At 34.6% G+C, this 16,496-nt stretch overlaps 3 protein-coding genes and 1 pseudogene across 3 annotated transcripts in view; all 4 read right to left on the bottom strand.

Annotated features, from left to right (window-relative positions):
- Window positions 1-222: 222 nt before the first annotated feature.
- Window positions 223-1,425, bottom strand: LOC136065501 (serine carboxypeptidase-like 50; annotated as a pseudogene).
- Window positions 1,426-2,602: 1,177 nt separating this feature from the next.
- Window positions 2,603-3,691, bottom strand: LOC136065504 (serine carboxypeptidase-like 50). The gene has a single exon (XM_065768786.1). It carries the CDS (start codon window positions 3,624-3,626, stop codon window positions 2,697-2,699), a length of 930 nt encoding a protein of 309 aa, XP_065624858.1. The 5' UTR covers window positions 3,627-3,691; the 3' UTR covers window positions 2,603-2,696.
- Window positions 3,692-4,050: 359 nt separating this feature from the next.
- Window positions 4,051-5,856, bottom strand: LOC136065502 (serine carboxypeptidase-like 50). The gene is made up of 2 exons (XM_065768785.1): window positions 5,371-5,856; window positions 4,051-5,136 (listed from the first exon to the last, which is right to left on the bottom strand). Exons 1-2 carry the CDS (start codon window positions 5,768-5,770, stop codon window positions 4,139-4,141), a joined length of 1,398 nt encoding a protein of 465 aa, XP_065624857.1. The 5' UTR covers window positions 5,771-5,856; the 3' UTR covers window positions 4,051-4,138.
- Window positions 5,857-9,401: 3,545 nt separating this feature from the next.
- LOC112022248 (ATP-dependent DNA helicase homolog RECG, chloroplastic) overlaps window positions 9,402-16,496 on the bottom strand; it is a 22,340-nt gene continuing 15,245 nt past the window's right edge. The window contains 1 exon segment of the mRNA XM_065768784.1: window positions 9,402-10,208. Within this exon segment, the coding sequence (XP_065624856.1) occupies window positions 9,402-10,208 (807 nt within the window).

Below are 16,496 nucleotides of genomic sequence, written 5' to 3'. Positions count from 1 at the left end.
TTGTTTGATTGTCTAGAAGTTAGGCATAAAATGCACAGCTGGGTTTTGATTTTCCATGAGGGGCATAGAATGAGATTTAAGTCAAAGGTTCAATAACTGGTATTTGCACCCCATGTTCACCAAGATTTGAATCACTAATTGATACGAGTACAATAAGAAGGGTTTGAATTTGAGTAACAGAATTCACAATAAATGTAAATCCCAGAAATCTGATTGCAAATCCTACTTACCAAAAAGGGAAAAGTCTATGGACAAATCCACCTTTTCATCATAGCCAAACAACCCCCTCTCCAAAGTCCATTTTTTTATAATTGCCTGAGAATTCACTGCCTGGTCCCAATAGGCACAAGATGCCCAGCTCCATAAATCGCAACATGACTCAAATTCCCCCTTTTCTGCACATACCCAGCAAGCTCTCCATTCAATGCCCAAACTTTCCTCTCTGCCATCAACTACTCACTATGCACATCACACTTCACTGCTTTCACTAATTAACACTTAAAACCACAGTATCCATCAAATCATATTGCCCTTGATACAACCATACCTTGTTCTTCTTCACCAACAATTCCACCTTGGATTTTACGTTCTTCATGAAATCATTGTGCAATGCAGCCATCACTGTATAGTTTATGAATCATTGACACGTTCACTCCCAAAGCCTTCTTCACCTCCTTTTTTTGCAGAAATTTTGATAGCAATTCAGTACTGTATGGAACTTTCTTACTAATGTCATTCGAAGTTGCCAGTCCTGTCATGCTTTGCAACATATACAAGACCCTTATTTTAGCATTTGTTGCTGCTCTCCAATTGCCCATTTTGGTTAGCTTAACTGCATCCCATTGTGATTGTGCTTCCTCCAACTCACTTTTTTGCCTCTCATTGATCAAACCAGAATAATAGGCATTCATAGCATGAGTAGCAACCTGTATTACAGAATCTTTCAGCCCATTTCCTATAGCAAAACCAACTAAGTTCAAGGGCTTTGACACTGTCAAGTATGGATTTTTCTTCAAAATATAGTACCCTATTGCTGGAACATCCTTCCCTGCATAACTCTCACCTGCAAAATACAATGGACAAAATTTAAACAGCAGGTCTAATTTAACGAAGGAAGTGATTGCTGCAAAAAGATGCTTGGCTACCAAATATTGGTTTCTTGTGATTTCTTCAAGTGTTGAGGCAATGCTAATAGGATTGTCAAGGAAAGAAGGATGAATATGTGGTTCCAAGAACCTGGATTCTGTTCAAGTGCAAGGGGTTTGGAGCTGGCAATATTGTCATTGACTTTTCAAGTTCCATTAACACATTATCAATTATCAATCTCTATTACAGATTTTTTTTTTTATTGGATCTGTATTACAGATTGATAATGTGCGATCATTGATCCTGGAAGTCTATCTAACAAAGCCAATAGCTTGTCATTCTAATAATGAAGTCCAAGGTTCAAAACCTCCTCTCCCAAGAATTGAATTATTTAAAAAAATGTTTTAAAAAAAATTAAATAAATAAATTAGAGATAAGATTGTATTTGTCTATCAATTATCTCTCCCAAATCATGTAGAAATGGAAGTTTTTGTAGACAATACAGCATTATTGATACAAGAAACATAGATAAAATTCTTCTTTTTTTCCTAACAATAAAACTGTAATTTATTCACTTGTTGGTAGCATGACTTATAAAGTCAAAGTATACTATTTTAAATACTTTAATCAAGGGTGCCTTTCAAAAAAAAAAAGTAAGCTTAGATCAATATAAATCTCACAAGTATTTTATTCAGTCAATTACTTACCAAAAACTTAAAAATTGATATCATATTAACAACATAATAAATAATTTTTTTTACTCATGTTAAAAATAAAAAATAAAAAATTGTGGTAAAAAGTTTTTTTTTTTTTTTTTACAGAGTTGATACATCAATTCGTAAGAATTACGTAATAAAATTTATAGTATTCCTAAAATTAATCTTTACTCATTAGATGCACTATATGTCAAGAATGGACCTCCTTATAGCAAGGCTCATGCATGTGTGTATTCACCTAATCCTGTTATTATTCAAGCCACGTCTAAAACCTACTTGTTTGATGAACTAAATAATAATTTAGTAGTGTATAATAGTATATATTATATGGTAATAGTCAATGAAAAATTGCCCATTTAATGCAAGGCATTTTCAATGTATTGGAGTTTTTTTTAATTTGGTTGTTTGATCATGCCCTGGAAAAATCTGTTTCCCCACGTTTCATTGACTACAGTGCTTGATGAGGGGAGGAATTATCTCCAGTAGAGGGTATATGCATTGAGCTGGGTGTCTCACAGCATGTGGACCTCATAGGTATGTGTGTCTAATCAACTGGTGAGACAATGAAAGCATATAACTACTGCAAGAGATACCTAGTCTCTTTTATGGGAGAAAGTTACTGATAAGAAGAATGAGGTTGGGGGGGGCGGGGTGGAATTAATAAGTGATACAAATTCGTCCTTGACATCTTACCTTGATCATTACAAGAAGTAAGAACTATAGCACAACAAGAAGAACTTGATCAACAAATTTACAGAAATGTAATGACCAATCTTTTTTTTTTTTTTTTTTCATAACCAAATTATGTGACCCAACAATTAATCCCTGTCCAAAATTTACAATAGAACCCAAGAAATTTGTTTATAATTTCTACTTTACAGGAGCAGAAAAATGTTATGACACATCCTCCTTTTCCTCGCGGCTGAACAACTTCCTCTCTAAAATCCAATCTTCCATCATTGCTTGAGAACTCACTGCTTTGTCAGTAGGCACAAGATGCCCAGCTCCTAAAACCACAACATGACTCAAATTCCCCCATTTCTGCACATACCCAGCTAGCTCTCCATTCACTCTCCAAACCTTCCTATTTGCCATCAAAAACTGGTTAAGCCCTTCCCACTTGATGGTCTTAACCCAAGCCTCAGTTGAAAGCACACTATCTCTCAAATCAAAATGGCCTTGATATAATAGTACCTTGCTCTTCTTCACCAAAAATTCTACCATAAACTTCACACTCTTCATGAAATCATCATGCAAAGCAGTTGCCACATCATTGCTGCACAAATCATAAATCTTGGAAGTATTCAATCCCAAAGCCTTCCTCACCTCTTTTTTCCTTAAAAATGCAAAAACCATTTCTGTTTTATAATGTGCTTTCTTACTAAAATCATGCAAAGTAGCCAACCCTGTCATTCCTTGCAACATTCGCAACACTTCGCTTCTAGCATTTGTTGCTAATCTCCACTTCCTCATTTTGGTCAGTTTAATGGCTTCCCATTGTGCTTTCTCCAACACACTTTTCTGCCTCTCATTGATCAAACCAGAATAGTAAGCATGAGTAGCAACCTGTGTAATAGGGTCTGTCAACCCGTTTCCTATAGCAACTCCACCTAAGTTCACTTGCTGTGACACTGGCAAGTTATTATTTGCTTTCAAGATATAGTACCCAATTGCTGGAACATACTTCCCAGCATAGCTCTCACCAGCAAAATACAATGGACGAGACTTGAACAACAAGGGGTCTAATTCAATAAACGAAGTAATGGCTGCAAAAAGATGCTTGGCAACAGAAAGTTGGTCTCTTGGGATTTCTTTAGGTGTCATAGCTATACTAAACCCAGTTCCAATTGGATTATCGAGGAAAAGAAGTCCAAATTTTCGATTCCAAGAACCTGTGAAAATAATGGTTAAATGATTAAATTCATATTTTCTTACTTCAAACTTTTAGAACTGGTTTCATAGCAGTGGACCTCATAGGTATGTGTGTCTAATCAACTGGTGAGACAATGAAAGCATATAACTACTGCAAGAGATACCTAGTCTCTTTTATGGGAGAAAGTTACTGATAAGAAGAATGAGGTTGGGGGGGCGGGGTGGAATTAATAAGTGATACAAATTCGTCCTTGACATCTTACCTTGATCATTACAAGAAGTAAGAACTATAGCACAACAAGAAGAAACTTGATCAACAAATTTACAGAAATGTAATGACCAATCTTTTTTTTTTTTTTTTTCATAACCAAATTATGTGACCCAACAATTAATCCCTGACCAAAATTTACAATAGAACCCAAGAAATTTGTTTATAATTCCTACTTTACAGGAGCAGAAAAATGTTACGACACATCCCCCTTTTCCTCGCGGCTGAACAACGTCCTCTCTAAAATCCAATCTTCCATCATTGCTTGAGAACTCACTGCTTGGTCAGTAGGCACAAGATGCCCAGCTCCTAAAACCACAACATGACTCAAATTCCCCCATTTCTGCACATACCCAGCTAGCTCTCCATTCACTCTCCAAACCTTCCTATTTGCCATCAAAAACTGGTTAAGCCCTTCCCACTTGATGGTCTTAACCCAAGCCTCAGTTGAAAGCACACTATCTCTCAAATCAAAATGGCCTTGATATAATAGTACCTTGCTCTTCTTCACCAAAAATTCTACCATAAACTTCACACTCTTCATGAAATCATCATGCAAAGCAGTTGCCACATCATTGCTGCACAAATCATAAATCTTGGAAGTATTCAATCCCAAAGCCTTCCTCACCTCTTTTTTCCTTAAAAATGCAAAAACCATTTCTGTTTTATAAGGTGCTTTCTTACTAAAATCATGCAAAGTAGCCAACCCTGTCATTCCTTGCAACATTCGCAACACTTCGCTTCTAGCATTTGTTGCTAATCTCCACTTCCTCATTTTGGTCAGTTTAATGGCTTCCCATTGTGCTTTCTCCAACACACTTTTCTGCCTCTCATTGATCAAACCAGAATAGTAAGCATGAGTAGCAACCTGTGTAATAGGGTCTGTCAACCCGTTTCCTATAGCAACTCCACCTAAGTTCACTTGCTGTGACACTGGCAAGTTATTATTTGCTTTCAAGATATAGTACCCAATTGCTGGAACATACTTCCCAGCATAGCTCTCACCAGCAAAATACAATGGACGAGACTTGAACAACAAGGGGTCTAATTCAATAAACGAAGTAATGGCTGCAAAAAGATGCTTGGCAACAGAAAGTTGGTCTCTTGGGATTTCTTTAGGTGTCATAGCTATACTAAACCCAGTTCCAATTGGATTATCGAGGAAAAGAAGTCCAAATTTTCGATTCCAAGAACCTGTGAAAATAATGGTTAAATGATTAAATTCATATTTTCTTACTTCAAACTTTTAGAACTGGTACTAATTTATGTATAGCATGTAGTTTGAGTTCGAATCTTGTCTCTACCCTACCTCAAGTTTAAAAAGTTAAAAATCCGGGGCAATAGACGAGTGTTAAAACAATGGTTAAATGAAAATTCGCAATTTATTAGTAGCTTAAGCATGTTTTTGGGACAGTCAATAATTTGTACCTGGATTCGGTTCAAGTGCAATGGTTTCAGAGCCGAAAGTCTTATGAGATGTGACACGCCAAGGGCCAAGCTCGAAAAAGTTGCCAACCATGGAGGAGCAGCCAGGGCCACCCAGGAGCCATATGATAAGTGGAGTTTCGGAGAGTGGTGAGATGGGGTTCTGAGCTTCATAGAAGGCATAAAAAACAGCAGAAGAGGTGGTTGGATTGACTGAGAGGTAGCCTGTTTTGGTGGGGAGAGCTTCAGTGGGAAAGAGAGGAGTTGGAGTTGGTGATAACAAGGTTGGAATGTGATGGAAGAAGGAGATGAGGACAAGCAAGAAGGATATGAGAAGGAGGAGCTTGAAGAATAACTTGCAGCTTCTTGACTTCATTAGAATAATTAAGCAGTGATCTTCCATAATATGTGAACAACTCTTTTGTAGTTTCGTATATAGACATAGATATATAGCATATTAGCATTGATTTGTACGAAAAATAGAGAGGTAACATCGTAATTCATTGGATAACTAATCCGCTTATTCCAAAGTTCATATAAACTGAGTTTAATATAAAGAAATATAATATTATATGTTGATTGTTATTGAATTATAACTTATAAAATGCAAGACCTGTTCTTTGTATTTGCATTTGGAAGTTTGGTTTGATTAATCAAACTTTCCATGACAGCTTTTGTAGACGTTTCAACTTAATACAATAATACGCATATGATATAGACCTATGAGAAAAGATCAAAAGCCCACAAATATTTAACAAAGAATGACTGGCATGATCATAAAAGATTTCACAATTAAGAAACAGGACTAGGTCTGTTCATACATAAAAATGTGATATTTTATGCGTCATTCTTGACCTTCATTAGAAGGTGATTAGGACTGCACCTTTATAAAAGAGCTACCATTTGGTTCTCATGGAAGGATATAAACTAATATTTCAAATTGTGATAAACTAGTTATTATTTCCATCTCTTCTAGCCTCAATCCATTTGGTTGAAGATAGAGATGCTTAAACGCTTCTCTCTTTTGCCTACTTGTTATTTTGATTTCTTGTTTGCATCAATAATAATTTTTATTCAGAAAAACAAAAGGAGTTTATTAAATATATCTTATTACTAAGCCTTTGGCACAATAATCAATCTGTTTAAGAAAGTACCTACCCAAGCTACCGCATATAAAAAAAATGCCTGGAGTCAACCTTTACAAGTTACAACTGCCTCTGGTTTAGAGGCTTTTTAGTTGTTTAATGCACTATCCTCTTAACCAAAAAAAAGAAAAAAAGAAAAAAAGCCATGACTTGGATCGGATATTCAATGCCATGATTCTTTTTTCTAAATGGTACTATGGTTTGGATGAGAGAGAGAGTACCAAGTTGGACGTAATATATAATTCTTTTTTTCCCCTAACTATGTTATTTCAAATTATGATACCTGTGATGGGTAAAATTTTTTGGAGGATGAATCACATTAAGAATTCTAACCGAGCAACACTATTAACGAGATCTTAACTTTTCGGATTCAATCCTAGCATATAAAAATAAACCTGCTCTCTAGATTTCTGATTAATCATGAGAGTTGATAGAAGGTACTCAAAAGATAATGTTAATTTTAAAGTTTTTTTTTAATTTTTATGCTTTTAGGAAAAATATATTTGGAATTGCAATGAAGAACATGTATCTCTTTTCTCGATTAAGATAGTATATATAGGTTTTTTGTGTTGGGGTTGGTGACCAGTTGGCCATGAAGTAGGGAATTCTGACAACAAATCATCAGCTTAAGTCAACAAGTCATCAGCTTAAGTTCAAGCTGGGACTGCATTTGATCATAAAAATAGATTCGGACCAAGCGGCTTAGGAAGTCATCAAGGGCCTTGGGCCTTTCTTAGGATCCGTTGGTCCTGGGCTTAAAAAAAACCTCTTAATGCACATTAGACTTGGGCTTTTAGAGGTCCATGGTTACCCCCCCAATAATCCATTCTATAAAGATTTTCCCAAATCATATTAAACCCAACACAATTCACAATTTAGCAACAATTAAAATAAGATGTTACAAATCTAAATTTTAAAAATTTTAGAAGACAATAAAACAAAATGACCTTAAAATGTAAATTACAATTTAATCTAGTATTTATATATTTATTTGAACAAAGTTTAGCTACAAAATTGGTTGTAGTTTTAGGCTACAACTTTATTTAATATCTTTTTATTGGAGTGAATTTTGACAAATCTACTATTGGATTACATCTTATTTTTATATTATCTATGCTTGCAAAATTTTTAGAAAATTAAAAATCAATAGCTATATCATCAATAAATTGTTTAAATTACAATTTTTTATAGTTTAAAATTATATATAAAATATAAGCTTATAGATTATGTATCTCTTTTCTCGATTAAGATAGTATATATAGGTTTTTTGTGTTGGGGTTGGTGACCAGTTGGCCATGAAGTAGGGAATTCTGACAACAAATCATCAGCTTAAGTCAACAAGTCATCAGCTTAAGTTCAAGCTGGGACTGCATTTGATCATAAAAATAGATTCGGACCAAGCGGCTTAGGAAGTCATCAAGGGCCTTGGGCCTTTCTTAGGATCCGTTGGTCCTGGGCTTAAAAAAAACCTCTTAATGCACATTAGACTTGGGCTTTTAGAGGTCCATGGTTACCCCCCCAATAATCCATTCTATAAAGATTTTCCCAAATCATATTAAACCCAACACAATTCACAATTTAGCAACAATTAAAATAAGATGTTACAAATCTAAATTTTAAAAATTTTAGAAGACAATAAAACAAAATGACCTTAAAATGTAAATTACAATTTAATCTAGTATTTATATATTTATTTGAACAAAGTTTAGCTACAAAATTGGTTGTAGTTTTAGGCTACAACTTTATTTAATATCTTTTTATTGGAGTGAATTTTGACAAATCTACTATTGGATTACATCTTATTTTTATATTATCTATGCTTGCAAAATTTTTAGAAAATTAAAAATCAATAGCTATATCATCAATAAATTGTTTAAATTACAATTTTTTATAGTTTAAAATTATATATAAAATATAAGCTTATAGATCATATAGTAAATAATATCCGATTGACAAAAAATTTGACACGTATTAAGAGCTTAAAGAACATATAATGCAATGGTTAAAATTTTAAAATATGTAGTAATATTTATTTTATTGAGTAAGGTTACAACTAATTTTGTAATTAAACTTTTGTTCTATTTGTTCTTGTTTCTCGGCAAAAAGATATTTATTTATTTTTGCTGAATATCTATTTATTCAATGATACAAATTCATGCTTGACATCTTACCTTGATCATTACAAGAACTCTATAGCACAACAAGAAGAAATTGATCAACAAATAAACAGAAATCTAATAACCAATCTTTTTTTTTCATAACCAAATTATGTGACCCAACAATTAATCCCTGTCCAAAATTCACAGTAAAACCAAAGAAATTTGTTTACAAATCCAACTTTACAGGAGCAGAAAAATGTAATGACACAAACTCCTTTTCCTCATGGCCGAACAATTTAGAAAATTAAAAATCAATAGCTATATCATCAATAAATTGTTTAAATTATAATTTTTTATAGTTTAAAATTATGTATAAAATATAAGCTTATAGATCATATAGTAAATAATATCCGATTGACACAAAATTTGACATGTATTAAGAGCTTAAAGAACATATAATGCAATGGTTAAAATTTTAAAATATGAAGTAATATTTATTTTATTGAGTAAGGTTACAACTAATTTTGTAACTAAACTTTTGTTTTATTTGTTCTTGCTTCTTGGCAAAAAGATATTTATTTATTTTTGCTGAATATCTATTTATTCAATGATACAAATTCATGCTTGACATCTTACCTTGATCATTACAAGAACTCTATAGCACAACAAGAAGAAATTGATCAACAAATTAACAGAAATCTAATAACCAATCTTTTTTTTTCATAACCAAATTATGTGACCCAACAATTAATCCCTGTCCAAAATTCACAGTAAAACCAAAGAAATTTGTTTACAAATCCAACTTTACAGGAGCAGAAAAATGTAATGACACAAACTCCTTTTCCTCATGGCCGAACAACGCCCTCTCTAAAATCCAATCTTCCATCTTTGGTTGAGAACTCACTGCTTGGTCAGTAGGCACAAGATGCCCAGCTCCTAAAACCACAACATGACTCAAATCCCCCCATTTCTGCACATGCCCAGCTCTCTCTCCATTCACTCTCCAAACTTCCCTCTTTGCCATCAAAAACTGGCTAAGCCCTTCCGACTTGATTGTCTTAACCCAAGCCTCAGTGGAAAGCAAACTATCTCTCAAATCAAAATGGCCTTGATATAATAGTACCTTGCTCTTCTTCACCAAAAATTCTACCATGAACTTAACACTCTTCATGAAATCATCATGCAAAGCAGCTGCCACATCATTTCTGCACAAATCATAATTATTGAAACATCGCAACACTTTGCTTCTAGCATTTGTTGCCAATCTCCACTTCCTCATTTTGGTCAGTTTAATGGCTTCCCGTTGTGCTTTCTACAACACACTTTTCTGCCTCTCATTGATCAAAACAGAATAGCAAGCATTTATATCATGAGTGGCAACCTGTGTAACAGGGTCAGTCAGCCCGTTTCCTATAGCAACACCACCTAAGTTTACTTGCTATGACACTGGCAAATTAGCATTTGCTTTCAACATATAGTACCCAATTGCTGGAACATTCTTCCCAGCATAGCTCTCTCCAGCAAAATACATCGGACGAGACTTGAACAACAGGGGGTATAATTCAAAAAACAAAGTAATGGCAGCAAAGAGATTATGCTAAAAATTATATTTGGAAATATTGCAAGAAAAGATCATTACTGTTTAAATAAAAGCAATATATATAAAACAACATCTGGTATTGAGAAAGTTACGGAAAAGATTTAAAAAAAATATATTTTAAGATCGGTCAGGTCGGGTTGGACTCGAGACCAACTCAGACCCGAATTTTAGACCCAAATCTGACCCAAGCATTCATCCAACCCGCCCAAGACCCTTGGGTCGGGTCGAGTTGGTTTTCATTGTTAAATGTGAGTTTGTGTTTATGTTTGTATTTGTGATAGGATTTGTGTTTGTGTGTTGTGATTTTGAAAGGGAAATCATAAATCTGAAATTACCGTATGAGAAATCAGGAAAACATAAAATTGTTGTTTTTTTGTTTTTGTTTTTGTTTTTTTTTTTTGTAAGATTGGGTCATTGATTGGGCCACGAATTAGGGCTTAAATCTTTAGATTAGGCCCTAAAATAACATGTGGGGCAGGGCCTGCAAGGGCCCGACAAGGCAAGTTTGGAGGTCTAAAGAAAGTAAAAACCTGTTTAGTTAACGGGCAGGTGGCGGGTCAAGTTTGGGCATAAATAAACCCGCCCCAAATCCAACCCGTTGCCATTCTTAGTCCAAAAGACCTTTTCTTTGTTTGATTTTCTAAGATTATTGTTGGGCTTCCATAGGGATTTTTTTTTTTTTTTGGTCCAGATTTTAGAGCAAGAAAATTAATTTGTTGTTGTTGGGCCTTTTGTCTTTGTTTAAGGGAGTTTAATTTGGTTGAGCTTAAATAAAATTTAGGGTGTTCAAATTTGTTAAGGTGGTAAAAAAAAAAAAAATTTAATGTGGTCAAAACAAAATAATTATAAAAAATATTATATATAATTTTTTTTTCCAGGTTAGGGTCAAACACCTTTCCTTCCACATACAAACACCTCCGATCACAATCACCATTCACCACATGTTTTTTCATTCTTATTCCACACATGTTATTACATTCTTATCCCCCAGAGAGAGAGAGAGCTACTATAAGTTTATAACCATATAATGTTAACAGAGAAAATAGTAGTGTTCATGAAATGCTACTATAAGTCCTAAGAATGTCACTATAGGACCCTTTGGCCTGTAGTGGCATTTTCTATTGTGGCATTTATGAATGACACTATTGTACAATGACTATTAAAGGGAAAAAAACAAATAAATTCCTTTATCAGTTGTCATTAAAGCAGATAACATCCAAGCTAGTGAAAAATTTGGTTCATTCTCCAATTTCTTTTTAATTAGTGATGCTTTTGCTACTACAAGTGGGCAAGCAAAAGAAGTTCCATCTACAATGTAGCATTGATCATTTAATTCATGATGAATGTCAGGTACACAAACCTCAACTCCGGGTGCACATATGTCAGACTTGATGGAAAATAGATAATGAAAGATTATTATCATTTTAAAAAGGAAAATATACTATAAATTAATAACAATCTCCTTAAATTAAATTACCTTAAGAATCTCTTTAGCATTTGGGCTAGATCTCCTACCTGAAAAATGAACAACTTTGTTAGGGTTGAGGTTGTCAACCCTATTACTTATACCAATTGTTGCCTTGATTGTTTTCTCATTATCGCAATTTTCATTGTAAAAACAAAATAAAATAAATTTAAGCTCAACTTATCTTGTAGTACGATCAATTTAAAAGTATGATCAATTTTTAATTTAAAGATTAGTATACCTTAAGTAATCACCAATAGCTTTGGCTACTTTATGAGTGAGATAAACTGATGACACTTCTTCAGAAGGTTCGGCGAATGGTGGATGGTCCTCATATAGATATAATCTACATGCTACGCCTTTAATTTATGCCAAATATTTCTCTTCTAGATTATCACATAACACAATTTTTCCTTTCAGTTGTTCTTCCAATTGTTTTGTAGAGTTGCACAAATAATTTAGTCATCAATTATAGTTTATTACATTATATGTGATAATATTGAATTCAAATTTTTGAATATGTAAGTACCTTTCATTGTGGGGGAAAAACTACTAAAGGAAGATCTTTAATGTCCTTGGAGATGATAGAAGACCCCTACAAGCAAAACATTCATTAGGGGGGTGGTGGAATCAATAAAAGAAACAAAGAAAGAATAAGTATTTTTTTCACTAAGTGGAAAGCATAAATCTTATANTAGGTCTGTAGTGGTGTTTTTCTATAAAATGCCACTATAGGGTATAGACCTATAGTTTATCTCCTCGCTTTTGATTAAAATCTAACCAAATTGGGAAGAACAACCTTTAATTGAAACCTTTAATTAAATATTGAGAAATTAATTTAATGGATTTTTTTTTTTTTGAGAAACTGTCACCTATATAATAGATTGAAATTTGAAATACAAATCCCTTATTTAAAAAAAAAAAAATCAACCGGAAAATTTACAAAAAAATATAAAAAGGGCACTATAGTCCTTTTTTAATTTAATTTATATTTTTTTAGTTGAGTTGTCTTTTTTTGAAAGGATCTATAGTGGCGTTCATCACGATGAATGCCACTATAGGCACTTGTAAGACCAAATCTAAAATTAAATTACCTTAAGAATCTCTTTAGCATTTGGGCTAGATCTCCTACCTGAAAAATGAACAACTTTGTTAGGGTTGAGGTTGTCAACCCTATTACTTATACCAATTGTTGCCTTGATTGTTTTCTCATTATCGCAATTTTCATTGTAAAAACAAAATAAAATAAATTTAAGCTCAACTTATCTTGTAGTACGATCAATTTAAAAGTATGATCAATTTTTAATTTAAAGATTAGTATACCTTAAGTAATCACCAATAGCTTTGGCTACTTTATGAGTGAGATAAACTGATGACACTTCTTCAGAAGGTTCGGCGAATGGTGGATGGTCCTCATATAGATATAATCTACATGCTACGCCTTTAATTTATGCCAAATATTTCTCTTCTAGATTATCACATAACACAATTTTTCCTTTCAGTTGTTCTTCCAATTGTTTTGTAGAGTTGCACAAATAATTTAGTCATCAATTATAGTTTATTACATTATATGTGATAATATTGAATTCAAATTTTTGAATATGTAAGTACCTTTCATTGTGGGGGAAAAACTACTAAAGGAAGATCTTTAATGTCCTTGGAGATGATAGAAGACCCCTACAAGCAAAACATTCATTAGGGGGGTGGTGGAATCAATAAAAGAAACAAAGAAAGAATAAGTATTTTTTTCACTAAGTGGAAAGCATAAATCTTATAAGTAGACACAATTTAACAATCAAATTATGGATCTACTAATAATATTTTGGAGTTTATGTATATTATTGAAGATAAAATTATGGATTAATTAGGATGAATTTTAACTTTCAATCTTAAGCATATAAAGCAAAAGGTTTATATATGGATCAAATTATTTGAGATATTGATGTTGTTATGCACCTAAATAAAGTAAGAAAAACTTACAATTACCTCATATTGTAAATCATCTATTGACAAAGAAGTTATAAAATGTCTCTTTGATAAAGAGCTACCAACTGTCAATATTCATGGTGCAGTATTTTTACTATTTCCTTCGAATGACCAAAATTCCCAGCAGCAACTACAATTAGTATATTGGACTCCACAGACAAAAATGATCCAACCGCAATATCATTGAAACCATTATATGATTTTGTAAAATTAAATGCAATTGAAACTATAGACCCATGCAGACCTAGAACCTATAGTGGCATTCATGAACACCACTATAGTTCCTTGTAAGACCCAGGACTTATAGTGGTATTCAGGACTTATAGTGGCTTCATGAACGCCACTATAGGTCCTATTTTAATTTTAATTATTTTTTGGTTGGCAAAAAAAAAAAAAAAAAAAAAAAAATCAAAAGGACCTATATAAACGCTACTATAGGTCCTCAAAAAATTTTATTATTATTATTATTAATTTTTTGAGTTAGTATTTTTTTTCCTGAACCTACAGTGGCGTTTATAAAATGCTGCTATAGACACTATTTTAAAATGCTACTATAGAGCTTAGAACGTGGCTATTTATAGCAGTGTTTTTAGAAAATGCTACTATAGGGTACATTTTTGTAGTATAGGGAACCTTTTGGTAGTATAGGACTAAAAATGCCACTATAGGCGGCTTTTTTTTGTAGTATAAGGCACCTCTTTTGTAGTATAGGACACCATTTTGTAGTATAGGACTAAAAATGCCACTATAGGCAGCTTTTTTTTGTAGTATAGGGCACCTTTTATAATATATTTTTTGCAAGATCTGTTGTTAAGTTTGAGCTCTATTATCCTGACTGGATAAACAGTTACGTTATGAAGAAAAGACTCTTAATTAGAGGGAGTGGGCTTGATGTTAAACAGGTTGAATGTGACTATGCCCAACTGGAGCCACCACCCAAGTTGGATATGGACACTGTTCTTGGTTTTAAATATTATTACCACCGCTCGGTACTATTATAGTGGCATTCATGAACACCACTAATTTTAATTATTATTATTATTATTTTCCAAAAGGAACTATATAAACACTAGTATAGGTCCTCAAATTTATTATTATTATTATTATTATTATTTATTTTTTGAGTCAGTCTTTTTTTTTTTTCCTGGACCTATAGTGGCATTTATAAAATGTTGCTGTGGGGCCCGTGGGCCTGATAGCCTCGGCCCATCGTATAGCAGGCCCAAGGCCCACGCCGAGGAAGACTGACCATTCAAGGCTAAGTTGGGGAAAGCCTCTTTTTTACCCACACCGAGGACCTCTTCGTCCTCGGCATACTAAGGATAATTTTGGGAAGGGACAAGCCCAGAGCAAGCTGTCACATTCACACTTAATGCATTCACCTAACCCCTCTGGCCGCATTAATGGGGATATAATCCCTTAGCAGGGCAACGTTGATCAGAGTGAATCACTTGAGTACTGATAAGGCCTCTGATGGGACGGACGGCCAGAAGAAAGGCGAATGGATGATTAACAGATGGAAGAAGGAAATAGGAAGATGAAGACTATATAAGAAAAACAAGTAAAGTAAAAAGAGGGGGGAGAAAAAAGGGAGAAGAAAAAGGGCTCCTCGGCCACGGGCCGAGGAGCAGTCCCCCAGTTGTAAAAAAGTTCTAAGTACTTTTTAATAAAAGAAGAAAGTTCATGCTTGGTGAACGGCGACCAGCGCCTAAACCTTCAATCCATTCTCTACAAATTTATTGTTTGGGCTTATTGGGCTGAAAACCCATTCATACTCTGGGTCCAATCCAAATTGAGTCCCTACAATTGGCGCCATCTGTGGGGAGGATTAGTGTGCTGGCCGGCGCACTAGGCGATTGTTCTAAGTGGTCATTTTACAGTAGGTTGGCGAAGTACAAAAAAAAAAAGAAAAAAAGAAAAAAAGAAAATAGAAGATTTGACAGCGAAAAAAGAGATCTTGATATTATTTCATAAATAGAAACAGTACAAATTACAATCAGAGGCTTAGGCAGGCGTGTTTCACAAACAAATTTACAAGCTAATCCTACCAGCTAGTTCTACAATCAGAGGCCCAGGTGGACCCGCCCTAAAAAACTAGCCAGAGGGAAGTGTCAAGCCGTGCTTTTATTGGCATCAGGAGAATGGGAGAGCTTGACACTAAAAGCAGGGAAGGGGGAGGGCCAGCTTGTTTTAAGGCCACCAACAACTCCTTTCTCGGAGCGGCGGAGCTTGAACAAGGAGAAGAGTAGATGCAGGGGCTCCGGGACACCCTCCCTCATGATGTTCCCTTGATTCTCTCCAATCCTCACGAGTATTGGCCGTTGGAGACGGCAACACTCGAGCACCGCCCATGACATGAATTCGCACGCCTTCTTCGTTGGGGGTACGCTCCGAGGAGAGACGTTAAGTACTTCAACGACATCCCTCCGGGCCATCTTGTATGGCGCCATCGGGGTTACGCCTAGATTCTGCCGCGCCGGAAGCTCAGTGGGGGCTGCGGCCATAACGGCTCTTGGCACGGATGTCCTCACACCCGCCCAAAGCCGCCTCATATTTGCCAACTCCAGTCACAATTCCGGCGGGGTTGTTAAAAGGGCTTGGGGGGCTGAAAGGATGTGTTTTTTTTTTTTTTTTTTTTTCTGTTTGTGTTGGGAGGTTCATGGATTGTGGAGGCCGGTTGGTGAGAATTAATTCATGCAGAATTCGAAAAGAGAATTATCAGCTGGGCTAATAATGAAGCTACCAATTTCCAAGGAGGCCGTAGACCGTTGGACTCGTGTTAATTCACGAGGACATTAATGAAGGCGCGTTTCGCGCACCGAAGCGTCAAGCGC

The sequence above is a fragment of the Quercus suber genome, unplaced genomic scaffold, assembly GCF_002906115.3.
Source record: "Quercus suber isolate HL8 unplaced genomic scaffold, Cork oak 2.0 scaffold_996, whole genome shotgun sequence".
NCBI lineage: Eukaryota > Viridiplantae > Streptophyta > Magnoliopsida > Fagales > Fagaceae > Quercus > Quercus suber.
Note: the sequence above shows the minus strand (reverse complement) of the source record. Positions and strands in the feature narration are given on the sequence as shown.

Bases quoted from the DNA above. Each gene is read 5' to 3' on its own strand.
- LOC136065504 (XM_065768786.1), bottom strand. From the start codon at position 3,626: ATGACACCTAAAGAAATCCCAAGAGACCAACTTTCTGTTGCCAAGCAT.
- LOC136065502 (XM_065768785.1), bottom strand. From the start codon at position 5,770: ATGGAAGATCACTGCTTAATTATTCTAATGAAGTCAAGAAGCTGCAAG. The intron at 5,137-5,370 runs GTACAAATTATT...TTATTTTCACAG, and splicing joins TGCACTTGAACCGAATCCAG to GTTCTTGGAATCGAAAATTT.